Here is a 23,310-nt window from a genome sequence, read left to right on the forward strand (position 1 = left end):
CCTAGAGAAGTCTTGTAGACGAGAATGGGCAGAAGTGATCAGAGGAGAAGTGAGGCGAAGATCAGAAGCAGAGCGTAGGTTTCGTGAAGGAGTGTATTTGGAGATTAGAGATGAAATATAGGGAGGGGTTTCATTATTAAGGGCCTTGAATGTAAGTGTAAGTAATTTGAATTTGATTCTAGAAGAGATTGGGAGCCAGTGAAGGGACATACATATGGGAGCAGCTGATGTTGAGCGGCGAGCTAGATGAATGAGTCTAGCGGCCGCGTTTAGAATAGATTGGAGTTGTGAAAGGTGACTTGTTGGAATACCTGTGAGGAGTAAGTTGCAGTAATCAAGGCGGGAGATGAGAGACTGAATCAGTGTTTTAGTTGATTCTGAACTGAGATAGGGTCGTATTCGAGCAATGTTGCGCAGTTGAATACGGCAAGATTTTGCAAGTGTTTGAATGTGTGGTGAAAAAGACAGATGAGAGTCTAAGATGACTCCTAGGCAGCGTGCCTGTGTGGTGGAATGAAAGGTGTTGTTGTTTATGGTGAGTGATATCTGAGGGACAGGGGAAGATCTTGGAGGAAATATAATGAGTTCTGTTTTAGAAAGGTTCAGTTTCAGGTGGCACTGTGACATCCAGGAGGAGACAGCAGAGAGACAGTCTGTGACTTGGGAAAGGACAGAATTAGAAAGATCAGGAGTAGACAAGTAGAGCTGGGTGTCATCAGCATAAAGGTGATACTGAAGTCCAAATGACTGAATGAGTTTCCCTAGTGAAGTTGTATAGAGCGAGAACAGCAGGGGGCCAAGAACAGAGCCTTGAGGAACTCCAACAGAGAGTGGGAAAGTAGTAGAAGTAGAGTTAGAGAAGGAAACTTTAAAGGAACGGTCAGACAGATAAGATGTAAACCATGAAAGAACAGTGTCCCGAATGCCAGCTGAGTGTAGAATGTCAAGGAGGAGTGTGTGGTCAACTGTGTCAAAGGCTGCAGAGAGATCTAGAAGGATTAGAATGGAATAATGACCTTTAGACTTTGCCAATAGAAGATCATTGGTTACTTTGGTGAGTGCAGTTTCAGTCGAGTGTGATGGGCGGAAGCCAGATTGCAATGGGTCGAGAAGGGAGTTGTGAGTGAGATGCTGGATCAGGCGTTTGTATACAAGCCTTTCTAGTAATTTGGATGCGAATGGAAGAAGGGAGACCGGTCGATAGTTAGTGGGAGAGCTGGGATCAAGGGAAGGTTTTTTGAGGATAGGAGTGATTAGTGCTTGTTTGAATAATGATGGAAAGGTACCAGTAGAGAGTGAAAGATTGAATAGGTGGGTAAGTGCAGGAGAGAGTGTATCAGAGATTGGGTGGAGAAGGCGAGAGGGTATGGGGTCAAGGGAGCAGGTGGTGGGTTTTGAGCTGGCTAGAAGTTTGCTGACTTCCTCTAGAGTTGCAGGGGTGAAGGAGTGCAAAGTAGATGTGAGTGGACTGCACGTTGGTCTGAGATTGTCGGACGGTATGCTCAGCCTAATGAGATCGATTTTTTCATTAAAGAAATGAGCAAGGTCTTGGGCGGTAACATTAATAGGTGGAGGGGGGCACAGGAGCGAGTTAAATGTGGCAAACAGCTGCTGTGGTTTGGAGGACATAGTAGATATTAGATAAGAGAAGTATTGTTCTTTGGCTAATGATAGAGCTCGGTTATAGCAGGAGAGCATGAATTTGAAGTGGATGAAGTCAGGATCAGTTTGTGACTTTCTCCACCGTCGCTCAGCTGATCTACTACATCTTCTGAGGTACCATGTTACACTCAAATTCAAGTTTTTAAAAAAAATTTGATTTCGATTTTCGAGATTTATCATACACTGGCCCTTTAAGAACTCAGATTTGACTATTCGCCACCTAAAACCTGCCGAATTGCTGTTTGTCAGTGGGAGATGTCCGGGTGTCTATTGGGAGTTGTTTGCAGCCTTCCTGACATTCGAGTTTTTTTTGGAGAAAAAAAACCTGAACCGAGTTTCGAATTAGATTCGAGTTTTCAGGGTTGATCTTATTCACCCGAGTATTAAAAATTTGAGTTTTATAATTAGTTTCCACTGGTCGAATTTCAAATTTATGGGAGTATTGGGAAGTTTTAAAAAAAAAAACTCGCATGAATTCAAAATTCGACCTTTGATAAATGTGCCTCTCTATATGTTAAAAGATTTACAGTGTAATTATGCTGTATCTTTAAAGGGGTTGTTCAGCTTTGAGTTAACTTTAAGTATGATGTAGAGCAGCGGTCCCCAACCTTAATTTTTCCCCCCCAGGGACCGGGGGTGGGGTCGGCGGGGGTCGGCAGCAAGTTTGGATGTGCTGGCGTCCAAATCAGCGCATCTAGTTTTTGTGGGCTGGGCTCGGCGGCCTAGTGCGGGAGTGTCTGTGGCCCGGTGGTTGGGGACCCCTGATGTAGAGAGTGACATTCTGAGACAATTTGCAATTGGTTTTCATTTTTTTTATTTGTGGTTTTTGAGTTATTTTGTTTTTTTTTCAGCAGCTCTTCAGTTTACAATGTCGGCAATCTGGTTGCTAGGGTCCAAATTCTCCTAGCAACCATGCCCTGATAACAATAAGAGACTTGAATATGAATAGGCGAGGACCTACATAGAAAGATGAGTAATAAAAAGTAGCAATAACAATAAATGTGTAGCCTTACAGAGCATTTGTTTTTAGATGGGATCAGTGATATCCATTTGAAAGCTGGAAAGAATCAGAAGAAAAAGGCAAATAATTACAAAAAATAAAAACGAATTGGCTGTTCCATAACGTACTAAAAGTTAACTCAAAGGTCAACCACACCTTTAAGGACTTGCGTTGCCCTGGTCTATTAACCCATAGCAACCAATTGGTGTTTTGCTTTCATTATTCTACCTGCAATAGACAGACCAAGCTGCTTGCTGTGAGTTATTAGACTGGGGCAGATTTGCCCAGTGTTTATTATTGAACATTGAATATTTGTTTAAACCATGGTTACCGTCCTAAATGTATGTTAAATTTCCGTCACATTAGGGTAGTGTTGAAATGACTTGTTTTCGTCCTGGTCCTTGGCTGCAGGAAAACTGGAACGATTATCTTCCGTGGAGTAATCCATAGTAACCAATCAGACTTTCATTTTAGTATCATTCCTGTTGCAAACTGATCAAAGCTGATTGTGGATTGGTTGCTGTGGGTAACTGCAAAAGGGCAAAAAAGTTGTTGGAGAAGAGCGTGTTTCTCCTCACTTTTGCAGTTACCGCTCGCTGGGATCAATTCTCTTTTTATTTTTATTTTTTGCTTGTAAAAACTCCTGCTTTCAAATTATGTTCTGTGAGGTGTTTTTATTTCAAACCAGTAAAACAATTAAAAAGTGACATTGTTTTGTTAGGAAAAATAAGCTGAAATCTTCTGTTTGCATAAGTTATCATTTTCTTATGCTTTAGAAGCAATAACAGTTTAAAGGGGAACTCCGGGTTCCAAACCAAAATTTGATAAAGAGGTCCACATAACACAGAAACTCCTAATATACCCATCACAGTTACCGGTTTCTTCGAAAAGTATGAATAAATGCCATTTTTTTTTGCTGAAATCCAGCTGTTTAACAGTTATTCTCTTTCTGCATCATTTGAGATCCTGGCAGGGAAGGAGGGACTAAACACTGATGTTACAAATTGTAACAACTTCTCCACAGCTTACAGACAACATGCAGGAACTACATAACCCACAATGCATTGCACTGGGATGTTCCATTCCTTATTGAAATCACATGTGCAGGGATTTGTGGGGTTTGGAGGATTCAGTCTGTTGGCTGTTGATACAAAGTAACAGTAGTCAGCCAGCTCAGCAAAGTAGTCGGAGAGATCAGCAGGGGGCTAGACTTAGAAAACTGTCAGAAACCATTAAAGGCATACTGTCATGGGAAAAAACAATTTTTTCAAAATGAATCAGTTAATAGTGCTGCTGCAGCAGAATTCTGCACTGAAATCCATTTCTCAAAAAAGCAAACAGATATGCTCCCAGCTGCCCCAAGTCATGTGACTTGTGCTCTGATAAACTTCAATCACTTTTTACTGCTGTACTGCAAGTTGGAGTGAAATCACCCCCTCCCTTTCCCCCCCAGCAGCCAAACAAAAGAACAATGGGAATGTAACCAGATAACGGATCCCTAACACAAGATAACAGCTGCCTGGTAGATCTAAGAACAACACTCAATAGTTAAAACCCATGTCTCACTGAGACACATTCAGTTACATTGAGAAGGAAAAACAGCAGCCTGCCAGAAAGCATTTCTCTCCTAAAGTGCAGGTCACATGACCAGGGGCAGCTGGGAAATTGACAAAATGTCTAGCCCCATGTCAGATTTCAAAATTTAATATAAAAAAATTTGTTTGTTCTTTTGAGAAATTGGTTTCAGTGCAGAATTCTGCTGGAGTAGCACTATTAACTGATGCGTTTTGAAAAAAACATGTTTTCCGATGACAGGATCCCTTTAAAAATCATGAAAAGTCTACGTGTTTTTTTTAATTGATGTATATTTCAAAGTTGCTTGAAATTGTTTACTTTTTAAAGTTGTGTGCTGTCTTTGCACCTTGGGAGTCATTTCTGGACATTAGTTTCAGGCACATTTGCTCACATTAGCCAGTTTTACATCCCCTGATTTTAAGTTTTCCCTCACTGAACATTGTTTTTTTTGTGGTCCAACCTATATATATTCTGCAAAATATATTTCCTTGATTTTACATTTACCAACCTAGAGCAAATCAACCTAAAATCCCTCTCAAACTGTGTGCAAAGCTGGTACATACTTGCCCCTGGCAAATCTAATTTTGAAATTTGATGTTTGTTATTGTTTTGGGGTTTGCTCATAATTTACATGTTTAGATCTCTAATCCACGTGCCTTATTTTTTTTCATTTATTGTTAGGATCCCGAATTGCAGTCAAAAATTAAAGCACAAGTCTTAACGATAAGGGATCAGTTATTTCTCCTTAATGAAGCAGAGGTCAGGAAACGGTGGAATTATGAAGAGGCGGTAAGCAGAGCTCCCCGATACCCTATTACTACTACTGACCCTTTAGATAATAGCATTAAATGTGTGTATGATCTTACAATCAGCAGAACCTTTAAATTATTGCTATTGCTTCACTAGATCACTCGTCCGTATTTTCACGCAACACCATTAGATCACACCCAGTTGCAAAACTGGCGAAAATACCTGGAGTTTGAAATCTCTCAAGGTCGCCACGAGCGCATTGTGACATTGTATGAACGATGCCTGGTGGCCTGTGCATTATATGAGGAATTCTGGCTGGCTGTGAGTACTATTATTATAATATAGATCATTAATATCCAACACAACATTATACTGTACTGTGCAGTTGAACTAGAAAATATTCTGTTGAATTTCACTACGTCTAGTTGGGTATTCTTCCTTTTCTGGAATGTACCAATGTTCCTTTACCACTGGTTTGATTATAATTAGGTAGAGTTTGGAGCAGGCAGCACATATAATCATCATAATCACCTTTCTGTAAAGGAACATTTGTAGAGAAAGCCTTTTAGACTAAGGAAAAGTACCCTTGTTATATATTTTGTCTTGTAGTAAAGAAATCCAATTGTAATGTGTAATAATACGTTCTTTTATCTCTACACACAGTATGTCCAGTATATGGAGCCTCATTCTATTGAAGCTGCCCGTTGTATATTGCAACGAGCATGTTGCATTCATTTGCCTTTAAAACCTACTCTGAGCTTACACTGGTCGGCGTTTGAGGAGAAGCATGGTATGTATTTGATTTTAACTCGCTATGTTTACTCCCACCCCAGCTTCTCATTCTATACTTTTATATTCAAGGAAAGACATTTCACCGATACCGTTATCTGTACACTGACATGAATATACTCTGACATGAATATACTCTGACTTCAGATTTGTTTTTTATCCTGTATATATCATTTCTAAATTCTTAAAATCTAAATATGCTGATGTGAAATTGTGACTCAGTCTTCAATACGGTCTAGTGCTGTGTATATTAATATATACGTAACATTATAATGTAACATTTTTTTTTTAAGTTGTGTGTTAATTGCATGCTCCTTTAATGAGAACTTGCCACCCCTTGCTCTAGGACAAACGAACACTTCACGTTCAATATTGCGTGACCTGGAAAATTTGATGCCTGGGCTTGCCATGGTTCGGTTAAGACGTGTGAGCCTGGAGAGGCGGACTGGGAATTTAGAAGAGGCCGAACGTCTTTTGGAGGAAGCTGTAGAGAACAGTTTGGGTACAGATCTAGCTGCCTTTTACTCCATCAAGTTGGCAAGGCTATTGCTAAAGCTTCAAGGAAACACAGAGAAGGCAAGAAAGGTTCTAACTGAAGCACTGGAGAGAGAACCAGTAAGTCTGCCTTTTTCAACCAATTGAATAAACCCCATTAATTGCCCCTTCTGCTTCCTTATTCATTTGATTGAGATTGGACACGTGAAAGCATTATAACTGGGTTTTTTCCCCTTAACAACAGCCTGAAATGCCCCAGTCACATGTTTTCCGTGCATTATACATGCTTCAGGCATTTCTCATTCAAGTGAAAAGGAGGCAGAAATGGCAGTTCCACTTGAAAGCAGTTTTCTGCATAGTGAAAGAAAATCATTCATTCTAAATAAATTCTCAGTGGTTTTTAAATTTGTAAATTGCAACTGAAGGCAGTATCTGTCTGGCTTTTTACATTGTCTGCATTTATGTCTCGAAATCCCTGAAACAATACTGCAAGCTTAGTAAATCTGAAAATACCAAATTCAGCAGTAGAAAAAAAAATCACAGCTACTGCTTTCAGTGCAGTTACCTTTTAAAATTACTTTTAATCATTTGAAATAGCTAATGAACATATATTAAAAAAAAATAATAATTTTCTCATTATGCCAAAAATCTGTTCTTTGGCGAGAGCAGAAGCCACTGCAGCTCTTATTAACTAACTCTCCCCTAGGATAATCCACGGCTGCACTTCTGTTTGCTCGAGCTTGAGGTGTCCAGAGAGGCCTCACAGGAAGAGGCAGAAGTATTATTATGTGTGGAACGTGCGCTCAAAAGCAGTCTTTCGGATGACATCAAGAAAATTATGTCGCAAAGACGTCTCGAATTCTTAGAAGACCATGGCTCCAGTATTACCAGGTGCAGAGCATGGAATTATATAACTAGATCCTGAGTTTGTTAACCAGTGTGAATACAATTTATACAATGCAGTATATACTAAGCTCAGTGTATTTTAAAGCACATCTGGCAAAGAAAACAATGCTTATTTTTGGTGTTTCTTCTTTTGTTGCTGCAATGAAGGACTTGTTATTGGTCTATGGCAATGGTTCTCCAAATTGTGGCTCTGTGTAATTATTTAAGACTGTTGTATACACATTTTATTATGGGTATAATACTAAAGCAAGTCCTGTAATAATAAAATGATTGCAGCTAAGTGAGAATATTTGAGATGAATTCTGTTGTATTGCATTGTAGTGTCTGCACGCAAGGACAGGCCTGCTTTATATAAAAGTAGCTAATTTTTGCTTTCCTATAGTATCCTTAGTGCCTATGACGAGCATCAAAATTTACTGCAACAGGAAGAACTGAAGAGGGAGGCAGAGAATGGGTGAGTTCAGTTTCCCATAAAATACTCCCACTCATTTATTTTTAAGTCTAGCCTATATTTTCACATTCCAGTATTAAACCTATTATGATTTCAATCCTTAAGCTCAATATCATTATAAAGAAATTATTTACTTACTATGATTGGAACCGTTTTTATTCAATCTGACTCTTTATTTGCAGGAGTGAAGATGAAACAGAAGAAAAAAAACCCAAAACAGAAACAACAGTCGTTCACATATCCGCACCCCCTGTGCATGTTAGCCGTAACCCTTTACTTCCTCGTCCTATCAATTACAATACCCCACTTCCTTCTCCTGTAGTTTCAGCACCACCTTATAGGCCAATGATGGGACCTCATTTCAGACCGCCACCACAACCGTTCAGCTATGGACCCTGGTATCAGGTGAGGCCAAGTAAAAGTGAAACATTTATTATGCCATATTTTTTACTTGCATATACTAAATATAAAATGGCTGTTTCTGTTCTAGGGCTATGCTGCATATAACCCAGCCCCATGGAATTACAACAGATTTTATCATCCACATTGAACAAACCAATGAGTTTATGCCTTGCAGGAGGCAACTTTATGGGAACTGATGGGCCGGGCCAGGAAGTAATGAGAAGATAGAGACTGAGCTTTCTTGTCACCAACTGCTTTCTTATCATTGGAAGAGAATTGATTCCTGCATGGTACAGGAGCCTTTTCATTATTAGCCGAGGTTCTGTTTTGCTGAGCATGTACCTTAAGGTTTCAAAAGCACCATTACACATACACAGTCTGATTATTTGTGTTGAAAACAAATGTAAGTCCTGTATATAAGTTACAGCCGGCCAGTAGTGACTGTGATGTTATCACCATCCCACTGTTGATGAGATATGGACTAGGGATGCACTGAATCCAGGATTCGGCCTTTTTCAGCAGGATTCGGCCGAACCAAATGCTAATTTGCATATGCAAATTAGGGGCGGACGGGCGGGAAATCTCGTGACTTCTTGTCACAAAACAAGGAAGTAAATTTTTCCCTTCACACACCTAATTTGCATATGCAAATTAGGATTCGGTATTTGGCCGAATCTTTCACAAAGGATTCGGGGGTTCGGCCGAATCCAAAATAGTGGATTCGGTGCATCCCTAATATGGACCAATAAAGTTGGAGGATTCTAGATTAACATCTAAGCTATGACTTCTTCTCCGATTTTGGAACATTAAGTGGGGAATGCAATCTTGTTTGAGTACATAGTAAAAAAAAAAAACAAAAAACAAACAAAGGTGTCATAATTTATTTCCTGAAAACAATGTAGTACAGATATTATGGATTATTTTCATAATGTTCAGAATCATAAGGTTTGTTCCCTTCCAGCAGCAAGTATTTTCTGGTGTGTGCGTTACTCTTGTTGCACTTCAGATTTCTCATCCGTAAAAAAACCCCCAAACAATAGTCACATTCTTCTCAGTCAAAATCCCTTTTCTGCTAGCCATGTCTGCAGTTCTTTATCATGGTATCCTTTTATTCTGATTGTACCACTAATCTCATTGACTTGCGTAGGAGGAGTTTTCCCAGTCAGTTGTGTCAGAAAATTTCGCACTTCCAGTTCCAGGGCCTACACAAAGAAAATGAAGGTGTTTTCATACAAGTAGACTTTTATATTAAAGAAAAGAAAAACGCTTTACATTTTCCATAAAGTGTGTTTAGTTGCATTTCTGAACACTTGGGGCACCTGTACATTGCTGCTGCTCCACACACCCTTCTGAGTGCTGGGTACACTATATATAGTAAAGGTTAAGTAAAATTGGGGATGCTAATGAGTTAAAAAAAAAAGTTTTTACCCTGAGCGGACTCCTTTTTTGAGGGCTGCACCACCATCTTTACTCAGTTTCCCAGTGATTATTTGGAAGCACACTTCTCATTAATTCTTTGTGGTGGTCCACAACTGGCAGGTGCAGCATAGTAAAATATCTAATTTAACTGAAAATGTGCTGGTCCTGGTCTGTCAGTGTGAAGAACTGGGATATTAAGTAAAGATGGTGGTACAGTGTCCAAGGTTTGCAAGTAAGACCTTTTTAATGTCTATCTACACCTCTATAGTAGATTATAGTCTATATATAAACATCCCTTCCAAAAGCATGTATAAAACTAATCAAAGCATAACCCACAGCACTTAGAAGTCAGATCATTTATATAATGGTTTCTGATTGGCTCCAGCTGAGCACACAGATTTCCATAACCCGCCTTTTAAGTCTGGGTATCTGCTTCTTGACTCTTAGGGGCCGATTCATGAAGCTCGAGTGAAGGATTCGAATTAAAAAAACTTCGAATTTCGAAGTGTTTTTTGGGCTACTTCGACCATCGAATGGGCTACTTCGACCTTCGACTACGAATCGAACGATTCGAACTAGAAATCGTTCGACTATTCGACCATTCGATAGTCGAAGTACTGTCTCTTTAAGAAAAACTTCGACCCCCTACTTCGGCAGCTAAAAGCTACCGAAGTCAATGTTAGACTATGGGGAAGGTCCCCATAGGCTTGCCTGAGATTTTTTGATCGAAGGATATTCCTTCGATCGTTGGATTAAAATCCTTCGAATCGTTCGATTCGAAGGATTTAATCGTTCGATCGAAGGAATAATCCTTCGATCGTTCGATCGCAGGATTTGCGCTAAATCGTTCGACTTCGATATTCGAAGTCGAACAATTTTAGTTCCTAGTCGAATATCGAGGGTTAATTAACCCTCGATATTCGACCCTTCATACATCTGCCCCTTAAACTTCTTCAAATGATGGCGCATCTCATTTATCTACACCTCTATAGTAGATTATAGTCTATATATAAACATCCCTTCCAAAAACATGTATAAAACTAATCAAAGCATAACCCACAGCACTTAAGTCAGATAATTTATATAATAGTTTCTGATTGGCTCCAGCTGAGCACACAGATTTCCATAAGCCGCCTTTTAAGTCTGGGTATCTGCTTCTTGACTCTAAAACTTCTTCAAATGATGGCGCATCTCATTTTAGTACAGATTTTCTGTTATAGGAAGATAAAAAAAAACGACCTCAAACAAGTTTGCTTTAATGGTAAAAGCACAGCTGTAGGTTGAAGCAGCCCAAACACGTTGTGCAAAAATGCCTGAAATCGGCCCCCACTGCCTTAAGTAAACAGCCGAAAACTTTCGGAGAAGTGACAAGTTGGCAGCAACAAACATTAATAATACAGCTGTGCATAATATTGCAAATAAGAAAAAATAAATTCATTAGTGGTTTTATACACCTGCATCCACAAAAAAGGTGGAGTGAGGCGGTATACTAAGGTGTGTAAATACCTATGAATTTATATCCCTACCCATCCCATGTGTATACAAAGCAATAGTCTTACTTTCTGCAGGAGATGAAGCTCATTTAGCCCCTCACATCATCACTTGCTAACACCAAGCTTACTTAAAGGGATACTGTCGTGGAAAAAATTTTTTTTTACAAAATGTATCAGTTAATAGTGCTACTACAGCAGAATCCTGCATCGAAATCCGTTTTTCAAAACAAGAAATGGATTTTTTTATATCTAATTTTAAAATTTGCTATGGGGCTAGACATTTTGACATTTCCCAGCTGCCCTCAGGTCATGTGACTTGTGCTCTGATAAACTTCAATCACACTTTACTGCTGCACTGCAAGTTGGAGTGATGTCATTACCCCTCCCTCCTACAAGCTGCTGTAATGTAAATAGAGCCTTGTCTGCTGAGCCTGTCAATTGAACAATAGGCAGGAATCAAGATAAGCTCCCACTTCAGAAGGACTGAAATAAGATCCTGTGATCACTGCCCCCACTGACGTTTAAAAAAATAAATATATATATATATATATATATATATATATATATATATATATATACACACACACACAATTCATTTTGGGCACTGGAAAAAATATTTTATATAGATAGTTTATTATATTTGTTTACACAAAAATGAATGGCAGAAACACAGGAGTACACTCCCAGGACTGATGACAGGGAAAAGAAAAAAAGGATAAAATAAGGAAGACATACTTGAAAACTAGGGAAACTTAGGAGGAAGTCTAGGAAGGGTTAAAATAGCTCAGGAGAAAGGAGGCAGTAAGTAGTTAATGAAAAAAGAAGTATTACAGGCAGGAAAGGAGCGCAGTGTGTGTGAGGTGGAGCAGAGGGAACTCACAGCTCCTTTACCTCATCTAGTAAAACTAACTAGGAAGGCAGCAAGGAGAGAAAGCTCCCCCCTCCAAAGGAAAGCAGAGATCAAACTTACAGAACAGCAGGAGCTTTGATAGTGTCTGTGGGAGGAGGGGCTGCTAGTGCAGAACGTAGGAAAGTGAAAGTAATTGGTTCCCTGCAACCATGTGACCTCTCTCCTCCAAACATCACAGGCATGGGCAGAGAGGGGAGGGGGAGTGTACAGCTGGATTCTCATGTCGTGGTGCGACTTGGCTTTTCATTACAGAGTGGCTGCCTCCAAGCACACAGGTAATGCTGTGCCTGCTGTTAGAGCAGCACAGGATGAATGTGTAATGAGCAGAAATGGAAGCCCCCATGAGAAAATACAAACTAAAATAACTTATGCATGGATTTGTGGATTAACATTTTATTTGCCAGACAGTGTTTATGGATGTGTTGTTTTTATAAAAATGCAAAAAAAAAAAAAAGTTTAAAATGACGACAGATTCCCTTTAAGAGCAGAGGAACATCACCCTGGCATCTTTCTCCCAAGGCTGATATGTATATGTTTAATTCTTCCCATCGTTCCATGAGCTAAAGAAATTGTCTTCACAAAAGCACCTTCCTTATATTTAGTCAGGAGTACAACTGTAGTCTTATTTTCCACTTACAGTAATTTTCCCTGTACCCCAAGTACTTATAGATCATTCCTTCACTTTTCCCAACAAGCTGAACATAGTGGAAGAGTTATCCAGTACATTTTTTAAAAGGCCAAGAAGTATTTGCAATCTTTTAGCAGTCCTGAGGGCAAGAGAGTTTGAGCACCACCAGCTGCCTTCCCAAGGTATTAGAATAAACTTCCCAACTTGTTTTTGCATTAGGGGAACTATCGCAAAAATGAAAATTGAATATAAGCTTCATCATACTAAAATAAGAAACTTTCTAAATACAATCAATTAAAACGCTCTGTACAATTTCTGAAATAATCAAGTTTATATTCACATCTGTTTCTCTTCATTCAGGAGTTGGGTGTCAGATGAATGATCCAATATATCTTATGGGGAGGGAAGATGTATTAGAGCTCACTATTAAAATCACCAGACATCATGTCTCTCTACATGCAGAATTTGTGCAAAAGACAGTTAGTTAGATTTTATTTGTACTGGAATCAGTTAGTTATTTGAGCTCTAATTCATCTGCTAGGAAAGGAAGCCCCCCCCCCTTATAAGGTATATTGGATCATTCATCTGACACCCAACTGCTGCATGAAAACAGAATGAAGAGAACAGATGCTGAGAAAGAAATAATGAATATAAACTTGATTATTTCAGAAACAATGTATTATGAGGAAGCTTATATTAAATTTTCATTTTCGTGATTGTTCTTGATGCTAACTGGCTGACATTTAATACTTAAATAAATCCTCAATGCACCATTAAGCAAACATGTTTTTGCATCTATATCCTTTATCAAAATGGATTTAGACATTTCAAACTTACCCATATATCCCCTTCTATCTTGCGGATGATGGTCATGTGACGGTTGCCATGGGTGATGTCTGTGTAGACAGGGACGTTATGCATCCGAGAACGTCGTACAAAATACGGAAGTTCTGGAGGTGAATCTGGCAAGTGCAAAGAGAAATCTTATAACTAGAGCTTTTAACAAGTTAAACTGCTGGTAATTAAAGGTAAAATATACCAAATTCATGAGAATGACTGACTACTTTCCCTTAAATCTGCTGTCCATCTTTGTGTGCCAATCATCCACCAGACCAAATGTTTGGGAGCTGGAGTATAATAAGCAAATCAAGTCAAGCAAATATCTCTGCGGATATGTGACTATTAGTATGAAACCGCAGATCTTCTTCTAGTTTGATGTATTACTTATCTCACCTTTTGAGGGTTTTCCATACATATTCCCTCTGATTTTTCCCAGTCTTTATAACCCCCTCTTCTATGATAATGTCTCTTTGAGAGGATTATCAAAAACAATACAAATGCCTAACTTATTCACAAGTAAAAACATTAGGTAGCAGACATACCTTTTGGTGGAATCCATCCTGAAGGAGGAGGAGTGGAGTGTTTTGGGGGTTTTGGGACTTGTGTCGGAGGGATAAGCCTCTCTACAAAGCGATATTCATCATGGGATTCAACAATGCTTGGGTAGTCCGATTTCACTCTGGAAGAAGAACCGCTGCATAGGTGCTGGAGAGAGTGAACACAGTTACAATATATGTATTAACCAGTGGTAAACCACTTTACACAAATTATGGAATCAGTATCCTTACAAGATCCTAGTCAAAGGTTGACTTAAAGGGTCATAGGAAAATTGTGCCTCCCCTAGAGGCGCAGGTGCATATGTCCCATATACTGGGACATTGTACGCCCAATGCTTGTGACTTCACACGTGCATAGAACAAGCAAGCCGAGAGACAAACTCATGTGCATCTATGTGACCAAACATGGCCATTCACACGAGCTCCCATGGGCTTCAACTGGTCTCAATGATAAAAAAAAAAATCTAGTGAACTGGCAGAGGTCACAGTTATATAGTGAATAAAGAACCCCCTCTTGTAAAATACAAGAATATTATAAGTTTCCGAGAAGTTCCATGACCATATAAAAACACAAGGCCGAAGGGTAAGTGTTTTTATACAGGTCATGGAACTCCAAGTTGACTTCTAATATCCTCATATTTTGCAACAGGGGGTACTTTAATATAATACATAAATTTCAGTGAGTCATGACAAATTACATCACTAAGCACTGTTTATAAGGTTATAATTTACAGGATATTCATGGCTCTTATGTATTATATAGTATAGTGAATAAAGTACCCCCTCTTGTAAAATATAAGGATAATATAAGTTACCGAGGAGTTTCATGACCATATAAAAGCACGAGGCCAAAGGCCGAGTGTTTTTATACAGGTCATAGAACTTCGAGGTAACTTCTAATATCCTCATATTTTGCAACGGGGGGTACGTTATTTATTATAATACACAAATTTTAGTGAGTCATGTGACAGAAATGACATCAGAACTCACCGTTTATAAGGATATAATTAAAAGGATATTCATGGCTCTTATGTATTATAAAGATATCTAGTAAACTGGTGGAGGTTTAAGAAATCTTTTACAAATAGTCATTGTCTGATGGTTGTTACTGTATTTTTAACAATGTTAAAACTTTTTTCTTTAATGTTACGAGTCACAGACAGATTTTACCTTCTCTAAATGGCTAATTTCTGCTGTCAGCAACTAAGTACTGTATCTACAAAAAATGTAAGAGTTTAAAAGATACAATTAAAAACATTATTGTAACTATACATCCCCTTTGAACTTTTTCTCAACGTTTAATAAGCAAATTACAGTTGTGGATACATCAGGGTTAGTGGTCAAACCTGTTGTGGAGAATTCTGTATTCAACTAAATCCCCAAATGACAAATCCAAAAATAAGTCATGATCTCTAGTATTAATTTTCAAGTAGATCAGTAAGGCAGTCGCAAGATGTTTGCTTTCAAACAGAAAGGCAATGATTCCTGACAGTTGGTTGCTATGGGTTACAAGACCTGTTGCAATAATAGCGAGGGGATATGAATTATTATTGAATGCTTGTTCTGACATTTGAACTCCTGTAGTGTTAGGGTTCAGGGATGAGGAGCAGGGTAGCGCAGTAACGGAGCCCTCACTCCTCACAAGATCCCATTTTCAATGGGATATCGGACTAGTGTTAACTATGCAGCACTAGAAAGAGAGCGAATTACTTTATCCTAGGACTGTGAATGCACCATGGATATAAAATTACATAGTAAATGTGCATTCAATGTAATTTATCAAATGCAAATATAAGACATTGTGACTAATGTAAATATATAAAATGCACTTGGGCAGTAACCCATGGCAACCCATAAATGATTAGCTGTTCTTAGCCAGCTGCAGGTACAACAACAGCAAACATCTGAGTGGTTGTCATGTTACTGCCCTGGGGCATATTTGCTTAGTGTTAAGAAATAAGCAATAAGAACTAAGTTTTCCAGTTGCTATGAGTTTGTGCAATTATGCACGAATGCCCTATTAAAGGAACAGTAACTCAAATTAAAGTAAACTGGATTGAAATTCCAAACTGGAGCGCTGATGAACAAAAAGTTCAAGTAACACTAACACCAAAAAATTTAAGTGGTTTAAAGGAATGACAATATATGGTACTGTTGCCCTGCACTAGTTAAACTGGTGCATTTGTTATAGAAATACAAATATAGTTTATATATAAACAAGCTGCTGTGTAGCCATGGGGGCAGCCATTCAAGCACATGATACACATTAGATAACAGATACGTTCTGAAGAATCCCATTGTATGCTACAGAGCTTATCTGTTATACCAGTGCAACAGTGCCTTATATTTTCATCAATTCAAACCACTTATACTTTTTGGGACCTCTTCTAATGACCTCATGGTAAACACCAATAGAACTCAGTGAGGTTGATAGTTGCCATCCCCCCCAATTCAAAAGAAATACAACGTTGCATGTGTGGGAGGGTAGTACTGCCATAATCATTTTACTTGTAAGTTACAAGAGACATTGTGTATGGCTGGAGATAACGCATTGACATGAAAAAACAGGATTATCCTATTCCCAAATATCTAATTAAACTGCACGCTCTTGTCAGCACAAGACTGTATACTACATGTACATTCGCTCACCTGTACCCTGAGCCCAGCTCTCACAACTCTAACGCCTGTCCTTCCGAGCAAGGAGGCCGCCATCTTTGCATTGACAGGAGCCTGCGCAAAGAACGCTGTTTATGAAGGAGTACAAAGATGACTGACGCAAAGTCTCAGTTTTGGTCTCGACTCAAAAAAATAACACTAGTCTATTCCAAAACTGTCGACTATGTGATACAAGCGACCGCAGCAAGTATTTAGTTAACCAACATATAAATATGCCTTTTAGGATCGCTCCTAACTCTTCCGGGTGTTCCAATATGTCGGAAACACGTGGTATAGAGCGATCGCGTTCGTGGACGCGCACAACTCCCCAATTGCGCAGACGAGGTATAACCCACAGCGCACCGCGCGTGCGCCTTTATGCAACATCACCAACCCTACGTGCGCGCTCATGTGCTATTTTTTTAAAAGCGTGCGCGGCACCGCCTCGTTCTCTTTCCTTTCCTCCATTTTGAGAGACGCCGAGAGGCCGGTGAGAACATGCGGGAGGGGTAGAGTGGTTCTGGTGATTTAGCTCTCTCTGGTATCTCTTTGCCTTCGCGGTTGTTGCCGTACGGCGCTGCCTGTTGTGACTATGGTGTATTTGTGCAGTCAGGCGCAGGCCCAGAGCCGTTCTTATGTCAGTAGTTAGCGCTCTACAGAACTGCTGCCCGTGTTGTCCTGTAGTACAACTCTCCCATAGGCCTGTTGGGTTTGTGTCTTCACTCTATAATGTCACTGTCGGGCTCGGCTAAATTCCAGTTACTGTGAGGTAAAGGACTTCGGGTTTTCTACCACATGGCGAACACGAAGCAGTGACTCCTGCGCTAAGCGGCTGTAACTTCTCTTCCCTCCTAATGAAGCGCATGGCTGCTCATCGTAAAGGGCCCCAAGGATTTCTGGCCAGTAGAGTATTGAAAGCGACCGGCTACTTTTCCTGTTATGCCCCTGCTCCGTGGAAACCCAATAACATCCAACATGCAGCACATCACCCCTGTCAACTGTATTGGCAACAATCTACATCTGGGGAACTAAGTCTTAGCTGTCACTGGTGTTAGGCGTGAAGCCATTAGTACTGAAAAGCCATTAGTACTGAACCAAAGCTTGCTGGAACTTACATATTTAACAGTGTGATTGGCTCATCCTAATACCCCCTGCCCATTTACCCTCACTCTGTGATTGGCTCATCCCACTACCCCCTGCCCATTATACCCCACTCTGTGACTGGCTCATCCTAATACCCACTGTCCATTACACCCCACTCTGCAATTGGCTCATCCTAATACCTCCTGACCATTAACCCTACTCTGGGGTTGGCTCATCCTAATACCTCCTGACAATTCACCCCACTCTGTGATTGGCTCATCCAATACCCCTGCCCATTATACCCTACTCTGTGATTATCTCATCCTAATACCTCCTGGCCATTAACCCCCACTGTGGGGTTGGCTCATCCTAATGCCCCCCTGCCCATTCACCCCAGTTTCTTAAACCAATTGCTGAAACTAGCTTGGGAAATCTGTTGGCACAAATTGGCTGTCCAGTCTGATATTTTAGAATTAATGTGAGGTATAGAACTTTTTTCCATTATAAAAGTGCAGCTTTTGTTTATGGTTTGTGTTCATTAACAAGACACCACTGACTTTTGTTTTTGCATTGGTGATGCCAAAATGGTGAACCAAGGATTAATCAGTGTGTGTATAAAAGGCATTTAAAGGGGTGGTTCACCTTTAAGATAACTTTTAAAATGTGGGGTTGTGTGTGTATATATATATATATATATCTATATATATATATATATATATATCTATATATATCTATATCTATATGCATAGAATGGACCAGCACACCGTTTTCTTCAATCAAACGTGTTTATTCAATACACACTGTGCATCCAACGTTTCGGCCCGCATCCGGGCCTTTATCAAGGATAAAGGCCCGGATGCGGGCCGAAACGTTGGATGCACAGTGTGTATTGAATAAACACGTTTGATTGAAGAAAACGGTGTGCTGGTCCATTCTATGCATATATAAAGACTTTGACCGAGCACCCGGCCTGGAGAAAAAAGTGGACAGAGTGCAGGTGTTTGTACTATAATATATATATATATATATCTCCACTAAAAGAGATCAGCACTCACAGGTCTTAAAAAATAAGAAGTTTTATTGTTTAAATGCGAGACTAATGTTTCGGCCTCCGAGGCCTTTCTCAAATATCTATTTATTTGGGGGAACTGCTTCTCTACAATGTTTTGATAATTTCCACTCTAATCCGATTTCCTTCCTTTTCTTCCAGCTTGTAAAATGCAGCTTTTCGTCAGAGGGCAGAGTCTGCACACCCTAGAGGTGTCTGGACAGGAGACTGTTTCCCAGATCAAGGTAAGACAGAATCAGAAACCAGATTCTGATGGAAAGTAGGATAAAAATATTGCTGTCCTCCTGAATAAAAGCAGCCCAAATACATTGCATTGAGCTTGTACCTAAGTTATAACTGCTAGTAATTAGTCACTAAAGGAATCACATAAGATTGTATTTTAAGTTTTCATTTGGCCCATTTTAGTAGATGAGTTTATTAAACCTGAAATGCGATTCATTTTCTTTTCATTAAATTTTTTCTTAGGATCAAATCTCCTCTCTGGAGGGAATCTCTTCTGAGGATCAGGTTGTTCTCCTTGCTGGCTCCCCACTTTCTGAGGAACATACCCTGCAACAATGCGGCGTATGTGATCTCAGCACCTTGGATGTAGTTGCACGGCTGTTGGGAGGTTGGTAGATTTTCTTCTCAAGACTGAAATTCTTTCAGATGCTGCAGATTTCCTTCCCTTTGTGTTAATGAATAATCTTAATAATGGAATAGACAGGACAACATATGTTGCACTTTGTTTAATTGTTAATAATAATAAGTTAATGTAATGTTTATACCTATGACTTATTTTTTCCAGAAGGCACTGCATAGATAGAACAGGGCTTCAGAAATCTAAGTCATTCTTGAATCTTTTTGTTTGGGAATAAAATCCCTTAAACAATATTACATTTACGTTTGGGTTTGGGAATAACATCCCTTAAACAATATTACATTTACATTTTGGGATGCACCACATCCAGGATTCTGTTTGGATTTCAGCCAAATCCTCAATCACGTGACTTCATCATACAAAAGTTATTTTTTTTTTATACAAAGCAGTTCTTTTTAACCACTCCTTACCCTAATTTCTGATCAATCCCAGGCCAGCTGATGTTCTCTTAGCCATGGAAATCTGAGCCAAAACTTGGATTTGTCTCTATAACCTCCGTTTGACTTAGGAATGGTGTTTTTTATGATGGTTTAAGAATGACTTCATACACACTATAGGTAGTGTGTATGAAGTCATTCTTAAACCATCATAAAAAACACTTAGTAATAAGGTGGATAGTTTTTTAATTTAATGGACCATATAGCAGGGTTTTTTTATTTATGTTAAGAAGATTACATTGTAATCCTATTGTCTCCTGATTCTGTACCATAGGTAAAGTCCACGGCTCTCTCGCTCGTGCCGGAAAAGTGCGAGGCCAAACTCCAAAGGTATGTTTTTAGCATGTCTGGAAAGCATTTCCTTGACTGTTTAGATCACACGTGGTTCATTTGATGTGTCATACATGTGTTTGTACATCAGCTAAGCAATTGCACCAGGGAGTTATTACACCAGGGGTCCCCAACCTTTTTTTACCCATGAGCCGCATTCAAATGTAAAAAGATTTGGGTAGCAACACAAGCATGAACTCAAAAATAAGCCCCTGCTTTAAGGACACTGAGAGCAACATCCAAGGGGTCAGAGAGCAACATGTTGCTCACGAGCTACTCATGTGGCGATCATTGTATTACACCAACTGTAAACATTTGCAAAACTGTCTCTTATGAGTCCAAATGATAGTTACAACACGTTTAACATAATAAATTACCATCTGTGTCCTAACACTTTCATGTCCAGCATGACAGGATATTAATATTAAGTTCCACATCTCTATAACTGCAGTGATCCAGGCTTTCAAAGTTGTGTATGAGCTCAGTATCTTGGACTGTGTTGGGGTGTCATTGACTCTGGGCATTCTCAGTGCGAAGCTGTTGAGAAGCTACAGAATCATCAGAAATATTCAAGCAGAAAATAGGATTCATCTGTCATACAGCTGACAGGGGTGATTAAAACTGCCATGTAATGGGAATCTGAATCGATTACTTGTATATCATGTATATATACCAGCAGCATGTGCAGTGAATCAGCAGGAAAGGAGCTACTGGGGTCATATTGAAAGGCACAGATCTTCTCTGGTTGCCTTTGGCTAGTATAGATGTATAATATGCAGCATTTCTATCTACTTCTTGTTTTAAGAGATAGTTGAGTTGACTCATAAGAGCAGTGGAATAATTCCTGTACTAGTGTGTTATCTGTATATCGCTGTATAAAACTTAGTATAACTGATCATGACCAGGAACATGGGTGCTGGGCTGGGACTACTTGCACCCTTTATGGCCTTCTCCTGGTCAGTAATCATTGCCAGTGGGTAATGGGTGGGTGTCCACAGATCCTTACACTTCCAGTTTCTGCTACTGCTCAGGGTACATTCATTTTACTGTATCCTAGAAATGTATAATGTCATCACTGGCACAGATTTGATGTTGCTGGCAGTGACCGGGTTAAACTGGTACATCACCATGGACTGTTCTCATGACTTATTTAAAAAGGGGGATGGCGTAAGCATTTTTGACCTGAGCATACTAAGTGTGTATCTTCACACAGGTGGCCAAGCAAGAGAAGAAGAAAAAGAAGACTGGCCGGGCCAAGAGACGCATGCAGTATAACAGACGCTTCGTCAATGTCGTACCCACCTTTGGCAAGAAGAAGGGACCTAATGCCAACTCTTAAATGATCAGAGTTCAATAAACAGCTGAAGCTCATGTAGTCTCCTGTGTCATGATTTGTTTCCCAAAACTTGCTTCTCTGCAGACATATCCATTAACATTTCGGGGTTATTGTTTCCTATTCTAAAGTTAATGTTCAGGAAAATGTCATTGCCCTTGTAAATTGTGTAGAAGGCAACTCTTCTTTCTTCAACTTTATTGTATATACGTGCTCAATTATGTTGCAGTCACTTTAAATTAGGGATGCACTGAATTCGGTGCATCCCTACTTTAAATTGGATGTATATGGTGATATTCCAAGCATTTTCATTCAGTTTTTTATCCCAACTAGTAATCATTGCTTTGGCTACGTTCCTCGCAACCAAATATTTTACATTTTAAAGTCTGGGAGAGTATGATGTAGATGGGTAGTGTTAAGACTAGGGCTTAATTATCCAAGCAACCAGACAGTAGTTGGGAAGTCAGTTGTAAAGAGCCATACAAAGGGAAGTCATAAAAAAATCAAAATTCGTTATTCCTTAAAGCAGGGGTCCCCAACCTTTTTTACGCGAGCCACATTTAAATGTAAAAAAATTTTGGAGCGCAACACAAGCATGAAAAAGTTCATGGGGATGCCAAAAAAGGACTGTGGCTGTTTGGTAGCCTCTATATGGACTGGCAGCCTACAGGAGGCTGTTTGGCAGTGCACCCGGTTTTTATACAACCAAAACTTGCCTCAAATTCAAAAATAAGCACCTGCTTTGAGGCCACTGGGAGCAACATCCAATGGGGTTGGGGAGCAACATGTTGCTCACGAGCTACTGGTTGGGGATCTCTCAGTGCAAAGATAAAAACTGGATAGATTGGCTGTGCAAAATTAAAAAAGTTTCCAATATAGTTAGCCAAAAATGTAATGTATAAAGACTGGAGTGTCTGGGTGTGTAACATACCGTAATAGCTAGAACACTACTTCCTGCTTTTCAGCTCTCTAACTATGAGTGAGTGAGTGACTTGAAGGTGGGCCACATAGGACATAATTATTCAGTAAGTTTGCAATTGATAGGATTCAGCTCAGATTCAAAAGCAGCAGTTATGACCCATGTGCCCCCCTCAAGTCTCTGATTGGTTAGCAGGCAGTAACCAATCAGTGGAAACCAAGAGAGCTGCAAAGCAGGAAGTAGTGTTCTGGTTATTAGATATCCAATCCAGTTTTTATTTTTATACTGAACAATTTCTTTAAGCTTCCCATAAATGGGCTAATAAAGCCTGCTGACTCTCCCTCCAGACTGACTGCAGCATATTGGCTTGTGTATGAGGTTTCAATGCAGCCAACAACCCGATAATCATTTTAGGTCACGGTATTGAAGCAAACCACCCTTAATTCCCATAGAGTAACCTGGTCGATATACATTTTTATTCACCTTTAAAAAAAAAAAAATAAGGCTATTGAGGGGTGGTTTACATTCACGTTAACTTTAAATATGTTCTAGAATGACTAGTTCTAAACAACTTTCCAGTTGCTCTTTATTTTTAATTTTCTATAGTTTAATTATTTGACTTTCTTCTGATTTTTTTCTAGCTTCCAAATGGGGGTCACTGATCCCAGATTAAAAAAAAACAAATGCTCTGTAAGGCTAAACATTTATTGCTACTTTTTATTACTTTCTATTCAGACCCTCTCCTACTCATATTCCAGTCTCTTATTCAAATCAATGCATGGTTGCTAGGGGAATTTGGACCTTGTTACCAGATTGGTTAAGCTAAAAATTGAAGAGCTGCTGAATAAAAAGCGAAATAACTCAAAGTCCACAAATAATAAAAAATGAAAACCAATTCCACTTTGTCTCAGAATATCACTCTACATCATACTAAAAGTTAAACAACCCCTTCAAAGCATCCACGTTC

The 23,310-nt window shown here is 39.4% G+C and overlaps 3 protein-coding genes across 5 annotated transcripts in view; 2 read left to right on the forward strand and 1 right to left on the reverse strand.

The window, feature by feature from the left end:
* LOC108713868 (pre-mRNA-processing factor 39) overlaps positions 1-9,301 on the forward strand; it is a 24,355-nt gene extending 15,054 nt beyond the window's left edge. For both annotated transcript variants that reach the window (XM_018257544.2, XM_018257545.2), the window contains exons 7-14: positions 4,919-5,026; positions 5,144-5,308; positions 5,651-5,777; positions 6,123-6,391; positions 6,978-7,162; positions 7,560-7,631; positions 7,811-8,033; positions 8,119-9,301. In XM_018257544.2, the coding sequence (XP_018113033.1) occupies positions 4,919-5,026; positions 5,144-5,308; positions 5,651-5,777; positions 6,123-6,391; positions 6,978-7,162; positions 7,560-7,631; positions 7,811-8,033; positions 8,119-8,178 (1,209 nt within the window). In that variant the 3' untranslated portion in view covers positions 8,179-9,301. The remainder of the gene's footprint in view (positions 1-4,918; positions 5,027-5,143; positions 5,309-5,650; positions 5,778-6,122; positions 6,392-6,977; positions 7,163-7,559; positions 7,632-7,810; positions 8,034-8,118) is intronic.
* mrpl49.L (mitochondrial ribosomal protein L49 L homeolog) lies at positions 8,897-16,874 on the reverse strand. The gene is made up of 4 exons (XM_018257546.1): positions 16,527-16,874; positions 13,863-14,025; positions 13,318-13,442; positions 8,897-9,232 (listed from the first exon to the last, which is right to left on the reverse strand). The coding sequence occupies exons 1-4, from the start codon at positions 16,587-16,589 to the stop codon at positions 9,086-9,088; spliced, it is 498 nt and encodes a 165-aa protein (XP_018113035.1). The 5' UTR covers positions 16,590-16,874; the 3' UTR covers positions 8,897-9,085.
* Positions 16,875-16,979: 105 nt separating this feature from the next.
* On the forward strand, positions 16,980-21,462 carry fau.L (Finkel-Biskis-Reilly murine sarcoma virus (FBR-MuSV) ubiquitously expressed L homeolog). 2 transcript variants are annotated; one of them, NM_001096142.1, is given in 5 exon segments: positions 16,980-17,022; positions 18,826-18,908; positions 19,150-19,294; positions 20,036-20,091; positions 21,305-21,457. In NM_001096142.1, coding segments are annotated over 4 exon segments (402 nt in total). In that variant the 5' UTR covers positions 16,980-17,022; positions 18,826-18,833; the 3' UTR covers positions 21,431-21,457.
* Positions 21,463-23,310: the final 1,848 nt, after the last annotated feature.

This window comes from Xenopus laevis, chromosome 4L (genome assembly GCF_017654675.1).
Source record: "Xenopus laevis strain J_2021 chromosome 4L, Xenopus_laevis_v10.1, whole genome shotgun sequence".
Lineage (NCBI taxonomy): Eukaryota > Metazoa > Chordata > Amphibia > Anura > Pipidae > Xenopus > Xenopus laevis.

Coding starts and splice junctions, on each gene's coding strand:
- mrpl49.L (XM_018257546.1), bottom strand. CDS start 16,589: ATGGCGGCCTCCTTGCTCGGAAGGACAGGCGTTAGAGTTGTGAGAGCT. Junction 14,026..16,526: donor GAGCTGGGCTCAGGGTACAG/GTGAGCGAATGT, acceptor CACTCTCTCCAG/CACCTATGCAGCGGTTCTTC. Junction 9,233..13,317: donor AGATAGAAGGGGATATATGG/GTAAGTTTGAAA, acceptor TTCTTTGTGTAG/GCCCTGGAACTGGAAGTGCG.
- fau.L (XM_018256929.2), top strand. CDS start 18,834: ATGCAGCTTTTCGTCAGAGGGCAGAGTCTGCACACCCTAGAGGTGTCT. Junction 18,909..19,149: donor AGACTGTTTCCCAGATCAAG/GTAAGACAGAAT, acceptor ATTTTTTCTTAG/GATCAAATCTCCTCTCTGGA. Junction 20,092..21,304: donor TGCGAGGCCAAACTCCAAAG/GTATGTTTTTAG, acceptor ATCTTCACACAG/GTGGCCAAGCAAGAGAAGAA.